The sequence below is a fragment of the Cherax quadricarinatus genome, chromosome 47, assembly GCF_038502225.1.
Source record: "Cherax quadricarinatus isolate ZL_2023a chromosome 47, ASM3850222v1, whole genome shotgun sequence".
Classification (NCBI taxonomy): domain Eukaryota; kingdom Metazoa; phylum Arthropoda; class Malacostraca; order Decapoda; family Parastacidae; genus Cherax; species Cherax quadricarinatus.
This window is the reverse complement of record NC_091338.1, coordinates 11,027,564-11,048,735: the sequence shown is the minus strand read 5'-3', so window position 1 is coordinate 11,048,735 and position 21,172 is coordinate 11,027,564. Positions and strand designations below refer to the sequence as shown.

At 45.0% G+C, this 21,172-nt stretch overlaps 1 protein-coding gene across 1 annotated transcript in view; it reads left to right on the top strand.

Moving 5' to 3' along the window:
- LOC128696511 (43 kDa receptor-associated protein of the synapse) overlaps positions 1-21,172 on the top strand; it is a 519,541-nt gene that overhangs the window by 260,666 nt on the left and 237,703 nt on the right. Inside the window, exon 3 of the mRNA XM_053787791.2 lies at positions 17,590-17,652. Coding sequence (XP_053643766.2) covers positions 17,590-17,652 — 63 coding nt within the window. The remainder of the gene's footprint in view (positions 1-17,589; positions 17,653-21,172) is intronic.

Genomic DNA, 21,172 nt, shown 5'->3' with positions numbered 1-21,172 from the left:
AGGGTGTTCCGGGTGTCAACGCCTCCGCGGCCCAGTCCTTGAACAGCCCTCTCGGTGATCAGGGCCTGATCAACCAGGGTGTTACTGCTGGTCGTACGTAGTCCAACGTACAACCCACAGCCCAGCTGATCGGGTACTGACTTTAGGTATCTGTCTAGCTCCCTTAAAGCCTCATGCCTGGTAAAAGGCTATTGAACAGTCTTAATCCCCGGACCCTTTTTGTGTTTTCTCCTAGTGAGGTAATGGAGACGTACTTTTCACTGGGGGTATGTTGCACCGTCTGTCCAGTCTTTTGCTTTCATAGGGAGTGATTTCTGTGCGTAGATTTAAGATCAGTTCCTCTAAGATTTTCTAAGTGTAGATTACCTGGAGGTTATTCCGGGGATCAACGCCCCCGCGGCCCGGTCCATGACTAGGCCTCCCGATGGATCAGGGGCTGATCAACTAGGCTGTTACTGCTGGCCGCATTATAATATATCTCTCTCGCCTGCGCTCTATTGAGTACAGGTCAAGTGACTCCAAGGTTTCCCAGTAATTAAAGTGTTTGGTGGAACTTATATGTACAGTGAAGATTTTCTGTACATTCTCTAGATCTTCGATTTCACCTGCCTTGAATGAAGTTGTTAGTGTACGGCAGTATTCCAGCATATAGAGAACAAGTGATTTAAAAAAGGATCATCATTGCCTTGGCATCCCTTGTTTCGAAGGTTCTCATTATTCATCCTATCATTTTCTCGTAGATGTGATAGTGACACTGTTATGATAATTGAAGGTGAGATCCTCTGACATTAACCATCCCAGGTCCTTCACACTACTTTCTCGTTCTATTTTGTGGTTAGAGTTCGTAGTATACTCAGTTCTAGCTATTATTTCCTCCAGTTTTTCATAACGGAGTAGTTGAAATTTGTCCTCATTGAACATCATATTGTTTTCCGTTGCCCATTGGAAAACTTGGTTTATATCTGCTGGGAGATTTACCGTGTCCTCAATGGATGACAGTCTCAGGCAGATCCTAGTATCATCTGCGAAGGATAACACAGTGCTATGGTTTACTTCTCTGTCTATGTCTGATATGAAGATGAAGAACAGAATATGGGCGAGTACTGTGCCTTGTAGAACAGAGCTTTTCACTGTGTCAGCCTCCGACTTAACTGTTAACCATTACTCTTTGCCCGTTATCCCTTTAGCACGCATTTTGTGTGCTATTACACCATGATGGAACATAAAAACTATTACAAAATCTGTGTATACTACATCTGCATTATGTTTGTCTTCCAGTGAATCCAAGACCATATCATAGTGTTCCAGTAGTTGCGAGAGGCAGAATCGACCTGCTCTAAATCCATGCTGCTCTGAATTGTGCAGTTGTTGGGAGTCCAAATGATTTGTGATCATGCTTCTTAAAACTCTTTCAAAGATTTTTTTTTGTATATTCGTTTCTAGCTAATCTGCTCACTTCTGTTCTCATCTGCCTTTTTTTTTTTTTTTTTTTTTGTGTGTGTGTGTGTGTGTGTGTGTGTGTGTGTGTGTGTGTGTGTGTGTGTGTGTGTGTGTGTGTGTGTGTGTGTGTGTGTGTGTGTGTGCATTTTGTGTTTCCTTACAATAACAAATAAACACTTACAGAAGCAAGGGAAAATAAAAGGCAGTAGGATAATTACAGTAGACAAGCCCAGGAAGCGGAGGACTTCAAGTGAAATTCTCACAGCAATGAAATGAAGAGCAAAACTGGCGTCTCTGCCGAGTTAAAGGTGGATGTAGCCGTCGCCTTGCTGCTGAGGTGAGAGGGAGGGAGGGAGGGAGAGTGCGAAGGATGAAGGCAGACACAGGGAGGGAGAAGGATGTAAGCAGAGAGAGAGAGAGAGAGAGAGAGAGAGAGGGAGGGAGGGAGGGAGGGAGAGATGGAGAGAGAGGGAGAGATGGAGGCTGAGACAAGGAGGGAGAAGAATGTAAGCCAAGAGAGAGGGAAGGAAGAAGAGTAAGGGAGGGGAGCAGGTAGAGCGAGGGAGGAAGAGGGAGAGAGATGGTGGACAGAAAGAGGAAGGAGGAAGGCAGAGAGAGAGAGAAGGATGGAGGCAGAGACAGGGAGAGAGAAGAGTGTAAGCGAAGAGAAGGAGGGATTGAAGGAGAGTGAATGAGGTAGATATAGCTGGGAAGCAAAAAAGAATGGAACGAACAAGAGAGGTATACGAGGTGCCCAACACTCTCAAGACACACATTATATCTCTTTGAAGCGCTAACCCCTTGTGGGTCCTTCACCACAAGCAGTGGTGGACGCTCGCGCCATCCTTCGTCCGGTTATAGCCACAAGGAAACTCTCAACCAGGAAGCCAACAGTGACCCTAGATAAGAAAGTCATCTCAGATTCTGGCCAAAGATGAACACAGAAATGGGCTTTTCTCCCCAAGGAGAGAAATCCAGTGATTAATCCGGAGGATGCTATGGGAATATCACCCGGTGTGTTTTTCCGTGTTCGTGGGTGAAAAAGTCACAGCAACTCGTGTACAGAGACACGTGGACTAAGACCAACTGCGACTGGCAATTCTCCATCGTCATACATGAAGCTGCAACTTAAATAGATGAGCCAGGTGCTTTAAACTACAGCTGCAGCAACGATCACTTCATGTTTATGTATGAAACCTTCCTAGCATCACTACACATGTAAGAACCCTCATGTTGTGTTAGTATAAGGATCGTTCCTATCATCACGACAGCTGTAAGAGCGTCTCCGTTTTGTTGGTTAAGGAACGTCCCTGTTACCACAGCAGCTGTAAGAATGTCCCGATTACTACAGCACCTGTAAGAGCGTTTCCGTCTTGTTGGTTAAGGAAAGTCTCGGTTACCACAGCAGCTGTAAGAACGTCCCTGTCTTGTTAGTTAAGGAATGTCCCTGTTACCACAGCACCTGTAAGAACGTCCCTTTTACCACGGCAACTGTAAAAACGTCCGTTACCACAGCAGCTGTAAGAACGTCTCCGTCTTGTTGGTTAAGGAACGTCCCTGTTACCACAGCAACTGTAGGAACGTACCTGCTACCACGACAGCTATAAGAACGTCTCCGTTTTGTTGGTTAAGGAACATCCCTATTACCACAGCAGCTGTAGGAACGTATCTGCTACCACGACAGCTATAAGAACGTCTCCGTTTTGTTGGTTAATGATCGTCTCTATTGCCACAGCAGCTGTAAGAACGTACATGTTACCACAGCAGCTGTAAGAACGTTCCTGTTACCACAGCAGCTGTAAGAACATCTGTGTCTTGTTGGTATAAGGAATGTCCCTATTACCACAGAAACTGTAAGAACGTCCCTGTTACAACGGCAGCTGTAAGAACGTTCCTGTTACCACAGCAGCTGTAAGAACATCTGTGTCTTGTTGGTATAAGGAATGTCCCTATTACCACAGAAACTGTAAGAACGTCCCTGTTACAACGGCAGCTGTAAGAACGTTCCTGTTACCACAGCAGCTGTAAGAACATCTGTGTCTTGTTGGTATAAGGAATGTCCCTATTACCACAGAAACTGTAAGAACGTCCCTGTTACAACGGCAGCTGTAAGAACGTCCCTGTTACCACAGCAGCTGTAAGAACGTCCCTGTTACCACAGCAGCTGTAAGAACGTACCTATTACCACAACAGCTCTAAGAATGCCCCTGTTACCACATCAGCTGTAAGAACATCCCTGTTACCACAGCAGCTGTAAGAACGTTCTTATTACCACAACAGCTCTAAGAATGCCCCTTTTACCACATCAGCTGTAAGAACATCCCTGTTACCACAGCAGCTGTAAGAACGTTCTTATTACCACGACAGCTATAAGAACGTCTCCGTTTTGTTGGTTAATGATCGTCTCTATTGCCACAGCAGCTGTAAGAACGTACATGTTACCACAGCAGCTGTAAGAACGTTCCTGTTACCACAGCAGCTGTAAGAACATCCGTGTCTTGTTGGTATAAGGAATGTCCCTATTACCAGAGAAACTGTAAGAACGTCTCTGTTACAACGACAGCTGTAAGAACGTCCCTGTTACCACAGTAGCTGTAAGAACGTCCCTGTTACCACAGCACCTGTAAGAACGTCCCTATTACCACAGCAGCTCCAAGAACGCCCCTGTTACGACAGCAGGTGTAAGAACGTCCCTGTTACTACAGCAGGTGTAAGAACGTCCCTGTTACCACAGCAGCTGTAAGAACGTCCCTGTTACCTCGGCAGCTGCCCATCAGTCTAAGGAATGCTTGCAATCTCATGTTGCTCCCACAACTTGAGTCCAAAGCAAAGCTTCGTCCGCTAGTCCTAGCCTACACTGCAGGTAGCACCCGTCCACCTAGACTAGCCTACGCTGCAGGTAGCATCCGTCCACCAAGACTAGTCTACACTGCAGGTAGCACCCGTCCACCAAGACTAGCCTACACTGCAGGTAGCATCCGTCTGCAAAGATTAGCCTACACTGTAGGTAGCACCAGTCCACCAAGACTAGCCTACACTGCAGGTAGCGCCCGTCCCCCAAGACTAGCCTACACTGCAGGTAGCACCCGTCCACCAAGACTAGCCTACAGTGCAGGTAGCACCCGTCCACCAAGACTAGCCTACACTGCAGGTAGCGCCCGTCCCTCAAGACTAGCCTACACTGCAGGTAGCACCCGTCCACCAAGACTAGCCTACACTGCAGGTAGCACCCGTCCACCTAGACTGGCCTACACTGCAGGTAGCACCCGTCCACCAAAACTGGCCTGCACTGCAGGTAGGACCTTTCCACTAGGACTACCTACTCTGCAGGTAGCACCCGTCCACCAAGACTAGCTTACACTAGGGGTAGGACCTATCCATCAAGACTAGCCTACACTGCCGATAGCACCTGTCCACCAAAACCAGCCTACATTGCAGGTAGAACCTATCCACCAAGACTAGTCTACACTGCCGATAGCACCTGTCCACCAAGACTAGCCTACATTGCAGGTAGGACATGTCCACCAAGCATAGCCTACAATGCAGGTAGCACCTGTCCACGGAGACTAGCCATTATATTGCCTGCTATCTCACGAAAGGGGATGGAGAATTTGGAGGGGGAGGGGAGTGGGAGGGAGGAGGTGGTGAGTTGGGAAGGGTGAGAGGGAAGAGGTGGTGAGTGGGGCAGTGAGAGGGAAGAGGTGGTGAGTAGGGCAGAGTGAGAGGGAAGAGGTGGTGAGTGGGACAGAGTGAGAAAAAAGAGTTGAAGAGGGTTATTACAAATTGAGAGGGGTGAGAGTGGGAATGGAAGTGAGATATATGAATGCGATAGGACGAAAGAAATGGGTTAATGACAAGCACAGAAGAGAGAGAAAGCGAGAGAGAGAGAGAGAGAGAGAGAGAGAGAGAGAGAGAGAGAGAGAGAGAGAGAGAGAGAGAGAGAGAGAGAGAGAGAGAGAGAGAGAGAGAGAGAGAGAGAGAGAGAGTGGGAGGCAAGAAAGACGAGAGGGAAGGATGGCAGTGAGTGGGAGTTTAGTGAGAGGTAACAAAGAGAGTGAAGCGAGTGGGAGAGAGACGGAAATTAAAGCTGGAAGAAGCCAGAGAGGTCAAACAGCCAGAGGAAAGAATAAGAGAAGCAGGGAAGGAGAGAAGAAGAGAATTATAAAGTGGAGAAAAGTATAGAAAGAATAAGAAAGTTACTGGAAGATATATAACAATTAAATTCTGAGCGAATACAGGACGAAGGGGGAAATTGAAGTGATATAAAAAATGAAAGAATAGAACACAAAAGAAAGAGATAAACAGGAGAAAGTGTAATAATGGAGCGTCTCTTAGCATGGAGGCCAACATTGCCAGGTGGGAGCGAAGCATGAGACACATAAGACCTGATAAAATATACGAAGATGCAGTAACTCACCAGACAAAGGCAAACGAGGATAATAATACCAGGGAGGTGGAAAAACATGGCGGTGTGTGTGTGTGTGTGTGTGTGTGTGTGTGTGTGTGTGTGTGTGTGTGTGTGTGTGTGTGTGTGTGTGTGTGTGTATGTGTGTGTACTCACCTAGTTGTGGTTGCAGGGATCAATTCACAGCTCCTGGCCCCTCCTCTTAACTGGTCGCTACTTGGTCACTCTTCCTGCTTCATGAGCTTTATCATACCTCTTCTTAAAGCTATGTATAGATCCTGCCTACACTACATCACTTCCCAGACTGTTCCACTTTCTGACAACTCTGTGACTGATGAAATACTTCCTAACTTCCCTTTGACTCATCGGAGTCTTCAACTTCCAGTTGTGACCCCCTTGTTGCTGTGTCCCATCTCTGGAATATCCTGTCTATCCACCCTGTCAATTCCTCTCAGTATATTCTATATCATTATCATATCTCCCCTATCTCTCCTGTCCTCCAGTGTCGTCAGGTCGATTTCTCTTAAGCTCTACTCATAGGACATACCCCTTAGCACCGGGATTAGTCTTGTTGCAAACTCCAGTATGGGACTGACGTACATGGTGTACAGAGTCTTGAACGATTCCTTATTGAAGTATCGGAACTCTATTCTTAGGTTTCCCAGGCGCCCATATGCTGCAGCAGTTATCTGGTTGATGTTCGCCTCAGGAGATGTGCTCGGAAGTATACTCACCCCATGATCTTTTTCCTCGAGTGAGTCTTTGGCCACGTAGACTATACTCTGTCTGCGGTGCTCTTTTCCCTTCACCGATCTTCATGACTTTGCATTTGGTGGGGTTAAATTCAAGGAGCCAGTTGCTAGATCAGGCTTGTAGCCTGTCCAGGTCTCTTAGTAGTTCTGCCTGATCCTCATCCAATTTAATTCTCCGCATTAACTTCACATCATCTGCAAACAGGGACACATCAGAGTGTATCCCTTCCGTCATGTCATTCACATATACCAAAAACAGCACAGGTCCTAGGACCTGTGTGGAACCCCGCTCGTCACAGTCGCCCACTATGACACATCGTCACTTACCATGACTCGTTTTTGCCTCCCTGTCAAATATTCTCTGATCCATTACAGTGCCTTTCTTGTTATGTGCCTGATCCTCTAGCTTTTTCATTAACTTCTTGTGAGGAACTCTGTCGAGGGACTTCTTGCAGTCCAAGAAAATGCAATCTATCCACCCCTCTCTCCCGTGTCTTACTTTCGTTACCTTGTAATAAAACTCAAGCAGGTTTGTGACACAGGATTTTCCTTCCCTGAAACCGTACTGGTTGTCGTTTATACGCGTGTGTCTTTCTAGGTGCTCTACCACTCTCCTCCTGATAATCTTCTCCATGACTTTCCATACTATACACCTCAGTGATACAGGTCTGTAGTTTAATGCCTCGTGTCTATCTCCTTTCTTAAAAATTGGGACTACATTTACCATCTTCCATACCTCAGGTAGTTGCCCAGTTTCAATGGATGTGTTGAAGATTTTTGTTAGTGGCACACACAGCATCTCTACTCCCTCTCTAAGGACCCACAGAGAGATGTTGTCCGGTCTCACCGTCTTGGAAGTATCAAGTTCACATAGAAGCCTCTCCACCTCCTCGGTTGTGTGTATTTCATTCAGCACTTGTTGGTGTATCCCTTGTTGGTGTACCTCCCTTTTCTGACTTCCTGGAGTCCTTCCTGTCTCCACTGTAAATACTTCTTTAAATCTCATGTTGAGCTCCTCACATACTTCTTGGTCGTTTCTTGTGAACTCCCCATCTTCCTTCCTCAGCCTGATTACCTGGTCTTTGACTGTTGTTTTCCTCCTGATGTGGCTATACAACAACTTCGGGTCAGACTTGACTTTCGATGCTATGTCATTTTCGTATTGTCGCTTAGCCTCTGGTAGTGTCTCTAATATGTTGATGCTTGAGGTTTTCCAGTACCACATCCATCATCTTGGCTCTCCATGTTTCGGGACCCCCATGGGGCTCCAGGTTTTCCCAATCAATTTCCTTGTGACTGAACTCACCCATAACTAGTAACTTTGCTCTACCCATGTGAGCTTTTCTGGCCACCTCGGCTAGTGTGTTTACCATTGCTCTGTTGCTCTCTTTGTATTGTTCTCTTGGCCTCCTGCAGTTCTGTGGCGGGTTGTACATCACTGTAATTACCACCTTATGGCCCCCAGACTGGATTGTTCCTACTATGTAGTCCCTTTCGCCCATTCCATCCATTCTTTCCATTTCCTCAAATCCCCACCGGTTTTTAATGAGCAGGGCAACTCCTCCTCCCTCTCTGCTCCTTCATATTACTGTTCTTTCTTTCTCGTTTACCATATTCCTTTGCACACTACAGTGTATCCATAACTTTTGCTAACATACTACGTATTTCTCTCTTCTCTTCCTCTACTCTCAACATCATTTCTTCACAGTTCATTCTCAAACTGAGCCTATTTTCATGTTAAAACGACTTACTTCTCTCCAATACCTCTCTCCAAGATTTATTTCTCTCCAAGAATTGTATATTCTGCCTCCCCTACACTTCTAATATACAAAATCATAATAACACCATAGAAACTGTTGAACCCGCAGGTCGCCAGACTACTACATTTTCTAACACACTGGTTAATATTTCTCACCAACCTCATAGGTCAGGCGTTTTCTCTGTTTTTTTTTCTACTTTTCTTGCCTTTGCTGATAGAGCTATCAGCTGTCTTTCAGACACACGCAGAGAGCACAAAAGAAGTATTCGCTTTGCTTACACCAACAACGTTCTTTTTCTTTCATTAAACCATGATTACACAACACCCGGGGAATGGATGCAATGAGGCTGGAAGCGTGGAAAGGGAGGACAGTTCCACTTCCTTGGATGAGGGTCCAGTGACCAGCATAATGGGACCATGCTGGAGGAGATAGAAGACCATAAACTAGATATTATGATTATGATTATTATTATTATTATAATCAGGAGAGCTAAACCCGTATGACTATACAGCGCATGAGGGGGGAGGGGGTGGAAGGTATTCAGGCTCAATTGAGGGAACCGTAGCACAGATCCAATTCCCTAGATCAAGAGCCTCTCACCAGCGTCAAGGAACTTCCCTTGAGGGGCATAAACTAGATAAATCCCTCTTCTAGCCTTCATGAACATACACACATCCCCTTCTGATGCAACACTTACAACACACCACTTGCCTTCGCGTGAAACAATGTGTTGTTGACACGGATACGTAGATAAACGAGTTGATGTTTCTCTCTGCCAGTACACTGTGGAGTATTGTAAGTTCTCACAGCAGACTGAGGTCACCCCTGCCTCACCCACCATACTGCCATCCCAGACTACAGTACAGTATGCTTACAGGTGAGCCAGTGGCTTACTGTCAGTGTGTTACTGTCAGTGGCATACTGCCAGTGGTTTACTGTCAGTGGCTTGCTGCCAGTGTCTTATTGTCAGTGGCTTACTGTCATTGTCTTACAATTAGTGGATTACTGTCAGTGGCTTACTGCCAGTAGTTTACTAACAATGGCTTACTGCTAGTGTCTTACTATCAGTGACTTACTGCCAATGTCTTACTGTCAGTGGCTTAATGTCAGTGTCTTACAGTTAGTGGCTTACTGCCAGTGTCTTACTGTCAGTGGCTTACTGCCAGTAGCTTACTATCAGTGGCTTACTGCCAGTGGCTTACTGTCAGTGGCTTGTTGCCAGTGTCTTACTGTCAGTGGCTTACTGTCAGTGTCTTACAGTTAATGGCTTACTGCCAGTGTCTTACTGTCAGTGGCTTACTGTCAGTCTTACAGTTAGTGGCTTACTGTCAGTGTCTTACAGTTAGTGGCTTACTGCCAGTATCTTACTGTCAGTGTCTTACTGCCAGTGGTTTACTGCCAGTGGTTTACTGTCAGTGGCTTACTGTCAGTGGCTTACTGCCGGTGACTTATTATCAGTGGCTTATTGCCAGTGGCTTACTATCATTGGCTTACTACCAGTGGCTTACTGCCAGTGGCTTACTACCAGTGGTTTACTGCCAGTGGCTTACTGTCAGTGGCTTACTGTCAGTGGCTTACTGCCAGTGGCTTACTACCAGTGGCTTACTACCAGTGGCTTACTGTCAGTGGCTTACTGCCGGTGACTTGCTACCAGTGGCTTACTGCCAGTGGCTTATTATCAATGGCTTACTACCAGTGGTTTACTGTCAGTGGCTTACTGCCAGTGGCTTGCTACCAGTGGCTTACTGCCAGTGGCTTAATGTCAGTGTCTTACTGTCAGTGGCTTACTGCCAGTGACTTACTGCCAGTGGCTTACTACCAGTGGCTTACTGTCAGTGGCTTACTGTCAGTGGCTTACTGCCAGTGGCTTACTATCAGTGGCTTACTACCAGTGGCTTACTGTCAGTGGCTTACTACCAGTGGCTCACTGTCAGTGGCATACTGCCAGTGGCTTACTACCAGTGGCTTACTGTCAGTGGCTTACTGTCAGTGGCTTACTACCAGTGGCTCACTGTCAGTGGCATACTGCCAGTGGCTTACTGCCAGTGGCTTACTACCAGTGGCTTACTGTCAGTGGCTTACTGCCAGTGGCTTACTGCCAGTGGCTTACTACCAGTGGCTTACTGTCAGTGGCTTACTGCCAGTGGCTTACTGCCAGTGGCTTACTACCAGTGGCTTACTGTCAGTGGCTTACTGCCAGTGGCTTACTACCAGTGGCTTACTGTCAGTGGCTTACTGCCAGTGGCTTACTGCCAGTGGCTTATTACCAGTGGCTTACTGCCAGTGGCTTACTACCAGTGGCTTACTGCCAGTGGCTTACTGCCAATGGCTTACTACCAGTGGCTTACTACAAGTGGCTTACTGCCAGTGGCTTACTACCAGTGGCTTACTGTCAGTGGCTTACTGCCAGTGGCTTACTGCCAGTGGCTTATTACCAGTGGCTTACTGCCAGTGGCTTACTACCAGTGGCTTACTGCCAGTGGCTTACTGCCAATGGCTTACTACCAGTGGCTTACTACCAGTGGCTTACTGCCAGTGGCTTACTACCAGTGGCTTACTGCCAGTGGCTTACTACCAGTGGCTTACTACCAGTGGCTTACTGCTAGTGGCTTACTGTCAGTGGCTTACTGCCAGTGGCTTACTACCAGTGGCTTACTGCCAGTGGCTTACTGCCAGTGGCTTACTACCAGTGGCTTACTGCCAGTGGCTTACTACCAGTGGCTTACTGCCAGTGGCTTACTACCAGTGGCTTACTGCCAGTGGCTTACTGCCAGTGGCTTACTACCAGTGGCTTACTACCAGTGGCTTACTGGCAGTGGCTTACTGCCAGTGGATTACTGCCAGTGGCTTACTGTCAGTGGCTTACTGCCAGTGGCTTACTGCCAGTGCTTACTACCAGTGGCTTACTGCCAGTCGCTTACTACCAGTGGCTTACTGCCAGTGGCTTACTACCAGTAGCTTACTGCCAGTGGCTTACTACCAGTCGCTAACTTCCAGTGGCTTACTGCCATTGGCTTACTGTCAGTGGCTTACTGCCAGTGGCTTACTGCCAGTGGCTTACTGCCAGTGGCTTACTACCAGTAGCTTACTGTCAGTGGCTTACTGCCAGTGGCTTACTACCAGTGGCTTACTGTCAGTGGCTTACTACCAGTGGCTTACTGCCAGTGGCTTGCTGTCATTGGCTTACTGCCAGTGGCTTACTGCCTGTGGCTTACTGCCAGTGGCTTACTGCCAGTGGCTTACTACCAGTGGCTTACTGTCAGTGGCTTACTGCCAGTGGCTTACTACCAGTGGCTTACTGTCAGTGGCTTACTACCAGTGGCTTACTGCCAGTGGCTTGCTGTCATTGGCTTACTGTCAGTGGCTTACTGCCAGTGGCTTACTACCAGTGGCTTACTGTCAGTGGCTTACTGCCAGTGGCTTACTACCACTGGCTTACTGTCAGTGGCTTCCTACCAGTGGCTTACTGTCAGTGGCTTACTGCCAGTGGCTTACTACCAGTGGCTTACTGTCAGTGGCTTAATACCAGTGGCTTACTGCCAGTGGCTTACTGCCAGTGGCTTACTACCAGTGGCTTACTGCCAGTGGCTTACTACCAGTGGCTTACTGCCAGTGGCTTACTACCAGTGGCTTACTGCCAGTGGCTTACTACCAGTGGCTTACTGTCAGTGGCTTAATACCAGTGGCTTACTGCCAGTGGCTTACTGCCAGTGGCTTACTACCAGTGGCTTACTGTCAGTGGCTTACTGCCAGTGGCTTACTGCCAGTGGCTTGCTGTCATTGGCTTACTGCCAGTGGCTTACTGCCAGTGGCTTACTGCCAGTGGCTTACTACCAGTGGCTTACTGTCAGTGGCTTACTGCCAGTGGCTTACTACCAGTGGCTTACTGTCAGTGTTCTTACTACCAGTGGCTTACTGCCAGTGGCTTGCTGTCATTGGCTTACTGCCAGTGGCTTACTGCCAGTGGCTTACTACCAGTGGCTTACTGTCAGTGGCTTACTGCCAGTGGCTTACTACCACTGGCTTACTGTCAGTCGCTTACTGCCAGTGGCTTACTACCAGTGGCTTACTGTCAGTGGCTTACTGTCAGTGGCTTACTACCAGTGGCTTACTGCCAGTGGCTTACTACCAGTGGCTTACTGCCAGTGGCTTACTGCCAGTGGCTTACTACCAGTGGCTTACTGCCAGTGGCTTACTGCCAATGGCTTACTACCAGTGGCTTACTACCAGTGGCTTACTGCCAGTGGCTTACTGCCAGTAGCTTACTGCCAGTGGCTTACTACCAGTGGCTTACTGCCAGTGGCTTACTGCCAGTGGCTTACTGTCAGTGGCTTACTGCCAGTGGCTTACTACCAGTGGCTTACTGCCAGTGGCTTACTGCCAGTGGCTTACTACCAGTGGCTTACTGCCAGTGGCTTACTACCAGTGGCTTACTGCCAGTGGCTTACTACCAGTGGCTTACTGCCAGTGGCTTACTGCCAGTGGCTTACTACCAGTGGCTTACTGCCAGTGGCATACTGCCAGTGGCTTACTGCCAGTGGATTACTGCCAGTGGCTTACTGTCAGTGGCTTACTGTCAGTGGCTTACTGCCAGTGGCTTACTGCCAGTGGCTTACTACCAGTGGCTTACTGTCAGTGGCTTACTGCCAGTGGCTTACTACCAGTGGCTTACTACCAGTAGCTTACTGCCAGTGGCTTACTACCAGTCGCTAACTTCCAGTGGCTTACTGCCATTGGCTTACTGTCAGTGGCTTACTGCCAGTGGCTTACTGCCAGTGGCTTACTACCAGTGGCTTACTGTCAGTGGCTTACTGCCAGTGGCTTACTGCCAGTGGCTTACTGTCAGTGGCTTACTACCAGTGGCTTACTGCCAGTGGCTTGCTGTCATTGGCTTACTGCCAGTGGCTTACTGCCAGTGGCTTACTACCAGTGGCTTACTGTCAGTGGCTTACTGCCAGTGGCTTACTACCACTGGCTTACTGTCAGTGGCTTACTGCCAGTGGCTTACTACCAGTGGCTTACTGTCAGTGGCTTACTGCCAGTGACTTACTACCAGTGGCTTACTGTCAGTGGCTTACTGCCAGTGACTTACTACCAGTGGCTTACTGTCAGTGACTTACTACCAGTGACTTACTACCAGTGGCTTACTGTCAGTGGCTTACTGCCAGTGACTTACTACCAGTGGCTTACTGCCAGTGACTTACTACCAGTGACTTACTACCAGTGGCTTACTGTCAGTGGCTTACTGCCAGTGACTTACTACCAGTGGCTTACTGTCAGTGGCTTACTGCCAGTGACTTACTACCAGTGGCTTACTGTCAGTGGCTTACTGCCAGTGACTTACTACCAGTGGCTTACTGCCAGTGACTTACTACCAGTGACTTACTACCAGTGGCTTACTGTCAGTGGCTTACTGCCAGTGACTTACTACCAGTGGCTTACTGTCAGTGGCTTACTGCCAGTATGCCAGCGTGTTGTACCCACACACAGTGGAAAAGAGGGACAAAATACAAGCGCTTTAGGACATGTTCCATTTAAATGTTGGTTCCTCTCTACCTCGGTCAGTCTCAGTGTTCCAAAATATACACTTTGAGTAACCAAGGTCCTGCACCAAGAAGGTTCCATTAAAGGTGTCATTTTGAATAGTGTTATGGATGTCTCACCTTGTCACTTGTATGTCTTACCGTCTTATCTGGATGTCTCACCTTCTCTTTCTCACTTGTTTACTTCGCAGTGGTCCACGACCGACCGAAACATCTACGACAGTGCAAAACATCTAGGACCGACCGAAACATCTTCCAATGTTTATTTCTCATTTGTGAGTTAGTTCTGAATGCCTACATGTGTACACCATTATGTACACCATAGACGATGTACACACCTTACCACCATGTGCACACTTTGAAAACAATTCTTCTATGTGCACACCACATTGCAGTGTGCACGCCATACTTATGAACACCTTACCAATATGTACATACCATACCCTTTCTGTGCACATTATACCCCCTTGTGCACATACCTGTGCACATCTAACCTGTGCACACCATACCCCTTTGTGCACACCATACCTAATATGTTTACACAATACCCCTATGTATACATCAGGTCACTATCAGCACACCATACCGTGATATAACATCCTCCCGGCGGCCATTACCGTGATATAACATCCTGCCGGCTGCTTTTACCGTGATATAACAACCTCCCGGCGGCCGTTACCGTGATATAACATCCTCCCGGCGGCCGTTACTGTGATATAACAACCTCCCGGCGGCCGTTACCGTGATATAACAACCTCCCGGCTGCTATTACCGTGATATAACAACCTCCCGGCGGCCGTTACCGTGATATAACAACCTCCCGGCTGCTATTACCGTGATATAACAACCTCCCGGCGGCCGTTACCATGATATAACATCCTCTCGGCTGCAGTTACCGTGATATAACATCCTCCCGGCTGTCGTTATCGTGATATAACATCCTTCCGGCTGCCGATACCGTGATATAACATCCTCCCGGCTGTCGTTACCGTGATATAACAACCTCCCGGCTGCCGTTACCGTGATATAACATCCTCCCGGCTGTCGTTACCGTGATATAACAATCTCCCGGCTGCTGTTACCGTGATATTACAATCTCCCGGCTGCTGTTACCGTGATATAACAACCTCCCGGCTGCCGTTACCGTGACATAATAACCTCCCGGCTGCTTTACCGTGATATAACAACTTCCTGGCTGCCGTTACCGTGATATAACATCCTGCCAACTATTTGTCTTGCTAGTTTTGTTAGGTATGATTTTTGCGAAGTAACTCAACCTAATCTAACTTAATATATTCTATATATATAAACTTAATTTAACTTAATGTAACTAAGCCTAATCTAACGTAACCTTTGTAACTGAAGTTACAATAGGATACGTTAACGGAACCTAACCAGACTTAGGGTAACGTAAAAAGTGAGGATGGTGGCAGCCGGGTATACAGTGAGTACACAGGATATCGACACTATATAGCGTTGTAAACTCGACGTTGTTACACTGACCTCACACTGTATTTCTGATGGAGCTGAACCTGGCTGATTGAAGCGTATAAACAACACATCCTCGTAATAACAGTCAGTATTTGAATGTTGCTAAGACAGTCAAATGGGTGACTGTTTAAAGAGCCTTAAACAGTAATTATCCGACTTAATTTTTGTATAATGCTTCAAAATTATTTTATATTACAGTCTAACCCAACCCAACATAACCTTGTTCTATTCTGTTCTATTCTAACCTAGCCTAACTTAATCCTATCTTATTCTGTTCTATTCTAACCAAGCCTAACCTAAACCTATTCTATTCTATTCTTACCTAGCCTAACCTAACCCAACCTAGCGTAACCCAAACTAACCTAGCCTAGCCTAACCTAACCCAACCTAGCCTAAACCAAACTAACCTAACCTAGCTTAGCCTAACCTAACCCAACCTAAACAGCAAAAGGCACAGTACCGTAACTGGAACAATACACAAATAACCTGAGTTATTTGTGTAACCCAACCTAGCCTAACTCAACCTAACCTAGCCTAACCTAACCTAGCCGAACCTCACCTAACCTAACCGAACCTAACCTAACCAAACCTAACCTAACCGAACCTAACCTAACCTAGCCGAACCTATCCCAATCTAGCTTAACCTATCATAGCCTAACCTAACTTAACCTAATCTAACCTAACCTATGATAAATTAGACACATGTGCAACATTTGGGTATCTTTAATGAGGTAACGTTTCGCTATACACTGACTTCATCAGTCCATATAGCACATCTTGGGATCTTAATACAGGGAATTCTTCACTTGCCTAACCCTTGGGCATAACCGTCTTCCACATTGGTCAAATGTGATACCACCTACGACTGCTGCACCTCTCCTGCCTACAGTATATAAGCCACTTCTTTGCATGTATGCTGCATTCTTTCAAGATTGATGGACTGATCACATCGACTCAAGGCTAAGGGACTGATTACCTCAAATTCCTCCTGTTCTTCACCATTCTCCATTGTATGGACTGATGAAGCCACTGTGTGGGCGAAACGTTTCCTCATTAAAGATACCCAAATGTTGCAAATGTGTCTAATTTATCAACTTGTCGGTTCTCTGAACCATTCATCTACATAACCTAACCTAACCTATTCTAACCTTACATGTTCTAACCCAACCTATTTTCTTGTAACTTAACCTAGCCTAACCTAATCTAACTTAATTCTAACCTAACTTAACCTAACCTAACTTAATCTAACCTAGTCTACCCTAACCTAGCCTAACCTAACCTTACCTAGCCTAACCTAACCTTACCTAGCCTAACCTAACCTTACCTAGCCTAACCTAACCTTACCTAGCCTAACCTAGCCTAATCTAACCTAACTTAGCCTAACCTAACCTAACCTAACCTAACCTAGCCTAACCTAACCTAGCCTAGCCTAGCCGAATCTTTTCTAACCTAACCTAGCTTAAATAACGTAAATCGAACAATTTACTTTCAACTGTATGTGAGAAATTTACATAGAATTTGCGAGGATGAGTTGATATGTACTTTCTCCTGGGTGTACGTCAACTGACGTCACTACACCCTGCCAGTCCCTGGTTGTACGTCAACTGACGTCACTACACCCTGCCAGTCCCTGGTTGTACGTCAACTGACGTCATTACACCCTGCCAGTCCCTGGGTGTACGTCAACTGACGTCACTACACCCTGCCAGTCCCTGGATGTACGTCAACTGACGTCACTACACCCTGCCAGTCCCTGGGTGTACGTCAACTGACGTCACTACACCCTGCCAGTCCCTGGGTGTACGCCAACTGATGTCATTACATCCTGCCATCCCCTGGGTGTACGTCAACTAACGTCATTACACCCTGCCTGCCCCTGGGTGTACGTCAACTGACGTCACCACACCCTGCGAGCCCCTGGGTGTACGTCAGTTGACGTCATTACACCCTACCATTCCCTGGGTGTATTTCAACTGACGTCACTACGCCCTACCAGCCCCAGGGTGTACGTCAACTGACGTCTCTACACCCTACCAGCCCCAGGGTATACCTCAACTGACGTCACTACACCCTACACACTATACCTCCTGGGTGTACGTCACCTGACGTCACTACACCCTACCAGCCCCTGGGTGTACGTCAAATGACGTCACTACACCCTGGTCATGTGTTGATCCCTGTGTTGCCCTTCCTTCTAGGTATTACTGCTGCCATGGCTGCCAGTGACTATTTCCCCTCGAGGTCAACCGTCAGTATCCCTGGTGAGTGGCCCTTGTTTCCTCCCTTCAGTATCCCTGGTGAGTGGCCCTTGTTTACTTCCGTCAGTATCCCTGGTGAGTGGCCCTTGTTTCCTCCCTTCAGTATCCCTGGTGAGTGGCCCTTGTTTCCTCCCTTCTGTAACCCTGGTGAGTGGCCCTTGGTTTCTTCCCTCAGTATGCCTGGTGAGTAGCCCTTATTTCCTTTTTTCTGTCAGTATGCCTGATGAGTGGCCCTTGGTTTCTTCCCTCAGTATGCCTGGTGAGTAGCCCTTATTACCATTTTTCTGTCAGTATTCCTGGTGAGTGGCTCTTGGTTTTTCCCCTCAGTATGCCTGGTGAGTAGCCCTTATTTCTTTTTCCGTCAGTATGCCTGTTGAGTGGCCCTTATTTTCTTCCCTCAGTATACCTGTTGAGTGGCCCTTATTTCCTTCCGCTAGTGTTCCTGGTGAGTGGCCCTTATTTCCTTCCGCTAGTGTTCCTGGTGAGTGGCCCTTATTTCCTTCCGCTTGTATTCCTGGTGAGTGGTCCTTGTTTTCTTCCCTCAGTATGCCTGGTGAGTGGCGCTTGTTTTCTTCCCTCAGTATGCCTAGTGAGTGGCCCTTATTTCCTTCCTTCAGTATGTCTGGTTCACCTTCAGTTGTTTTTAACAAGATTTTATATCCTTGTTTTTCTGATATATATATATATATATATATATATATATATATATATATATATATATATATATATATATATATATATATATATATATATATATATATATATATATATATATACGCTTGTGATTTTTGTCAGTAATTAATGTTATAACCATGGTGTTGACATCTCGTTGCTGGTAACAGGAAAAAGGTAAACAGACAAAAAGCACAAAATAAATCACAATTTTCGTTAGAAAAAATTATACTGAATTATTTTTTTTTCCAAATAATCTTTTTGCTTTTAAGTTACATTACTTTAGGTTATATTAGGTCTGGTTAGATTACATTACTTATACTAGGGTAAGTTTGATTAGGTTATGTTAAGTTAGGTAAGGTTAATTTTATTTAGTTTACTTAAAAATTTTAAGTGAGGTTATGCTAGGTTAGCCTAGGTTACTGCTGTGTTAGGTTAGGTTAGGTTTAGTTAGATGAAACTAACTCTTTTCCTGCGACTTTCAGCTCTTGTTCGTGTTTACAAGGTAAGTTACCTGTGTTCACCTCACCGCGTTTATATACACCACACTAATCTTATTATAATTGTTTTAAGTTATTATCAGTGTTATGCAGTCTTGTTATTATCCAACAAACCAATATACGTAAGAAAAGTCCCAAAGATGTCAATGTCTTGTAAGTTAAATTCTCAGTAACTATAATATGCCCGCTGAGTGGCCTGTTAGTACCATTGTATCTAATAATAATAATAATAATAATAATAATAATAATAATAATAATAATTATTATTATTATTATTATTATGATTATCATTATTTCTACAAACACATGATACAACTTATACAGACCATACCTGACATCAGTGACATACTATATAGAAAACCCCTCGTTATGCAGAGCATTTCAGGCAAATTAGGTTAATTTTGTCCCCAGGATGCGACCCCACACCAGTCAACTAACACCCAGGTACCTACTTACTGCTAGGTGAACAATGTTTATTGTTTGAGAATGCCTCACTCTGTCGGCTTCAAATTTTCACTGCTGGTGAGCTTTAACTAGTGGAAAGATCGTTGCTGCTACTGTCATCTCGACTTAATTGTTTATAGTATACAGTTCCCGGATTTTATTTGTGATAACCTGAGAAAGCCTAGTGTGTTCGGCTGCAAATTTGTTTTTGTGTTTCATAATGTTTTATAATTTTGGAAGAAAATCACAGAATGTTTCGTATTTTTGCAAAATTTTTACAAAACGTTTCATAATTTTACCCCCCCCCCCAAAAAAAAAAAAAATTACGTAATTTTAAAAAAATGCTTTTAATTTTCACAAAACATTTCATAGTTTTACAAAAAAAAAAAAAATCACGAAAAATCACAAAATTAATATTTTCACAAATTGCTTCATAATTTAAAAAAAACAATAGTTGTTTTTTACGGAATATTTCGAATTTTTTTACAAAATGTTTAAAATAATTCTTCATTTTACAAACATTTTTTTTGTACACAGTTTCACAAATTTCTTCACAACATTTTGAAATGCGTCATAATTTTCAGGAATTGTTTCGTAATTTAAAAAAAATATTTCGTATCTTCACAAAAATGTCTCATAATTTCATATGTTCTTTATTTTTACACAAAAAATATATTTCATAATTTCACACTGTTCCGTATTTTCACACTCAAAAAAAAATCACAATTTCACAATGTTCTGTATTATCACACACACAAAAAAAATCGTATTTTCATATTTCTTATCCTAACAAAAGTGTCTCATAATTTCACAATATTCCGTATCTTCACAAAAATAATGTTTCATTATTTCACAATGTTTCACAGTTTCACAAATCTTCCCCGTCAGTGACAATTCCAACCAGGATACGAAAAAATAACTGACGAAATTTCACAACGTTTCGCTCTGTGTAGAGATTTTTCACGCCATGATAAAGCTCTACACTGAGCGAAACGTTATCTCAATAAATTCTTCTCATTTTTTTTTTCAAATATTTTTTTTTGTAACGGTTTATTTTTAAACCTGATTTGAGAATCACGTATATAAGACTATGATTAACGTATTTAAAACCGAGTTAAACACGTTTAAAACCAATATTAACACTTTTAAAATTAAGATTAATATATTTAACCTAGATTAACACTTCTAAAATTAAGATTAGCATATTTAAAGCCAAGATTAACATACTTAAACCAAAATTAACGCATCTAAGATTAAGATTTACATATTTAAAGCCAAGATTAACATATTTAAACCAAAATTAAAACTACTAATATTAATATTAACCTATTTAAAGTCAAGATTAACATAAACCAAAATTAACATATTTAAAATTAATACTAACTCCTTTAAAGTCAAGATTAACATACTCTTCGTCCAGCTAACAAAGTCACACGATCGACACCATGCCTAACCCTTCTAGGGTAGGGTAGGTGCCTGAGCCCGAGCCTTTAGCTCATAAGACTGTCATTCCCATTTGCCCGCTTGGGACGGGGATGGCAGACCAGAGAGGCCTAGCTTGTGGCTAGGCCTGGGGACAGTTAGTCCTAAAGATGAGGAGGTACTTGTGCCTCCTCCCATGGGAGACTTAGGTCTCAGACACTCCCTAAAGAGGGAGCCAAGGCTGGGCCACCACTTGGAAAAGGCCCGGGCCGGGAGAATACCGGCTAATCTTTAACTAACTAAAGTCTCACGTTTAACACCTACATACAGACACGTAATGTCACACAAATTTAACATAAGACGCCTGGTCACACTCTGATATTAGTATGTTAAAATGATCTTCCTTAATGAGTCCACCTTTATTGTTCACTCCGACTGCTTGGTGGTACTCAACCTCGTTAATTACAGGTGAATAAGCAGGTGGC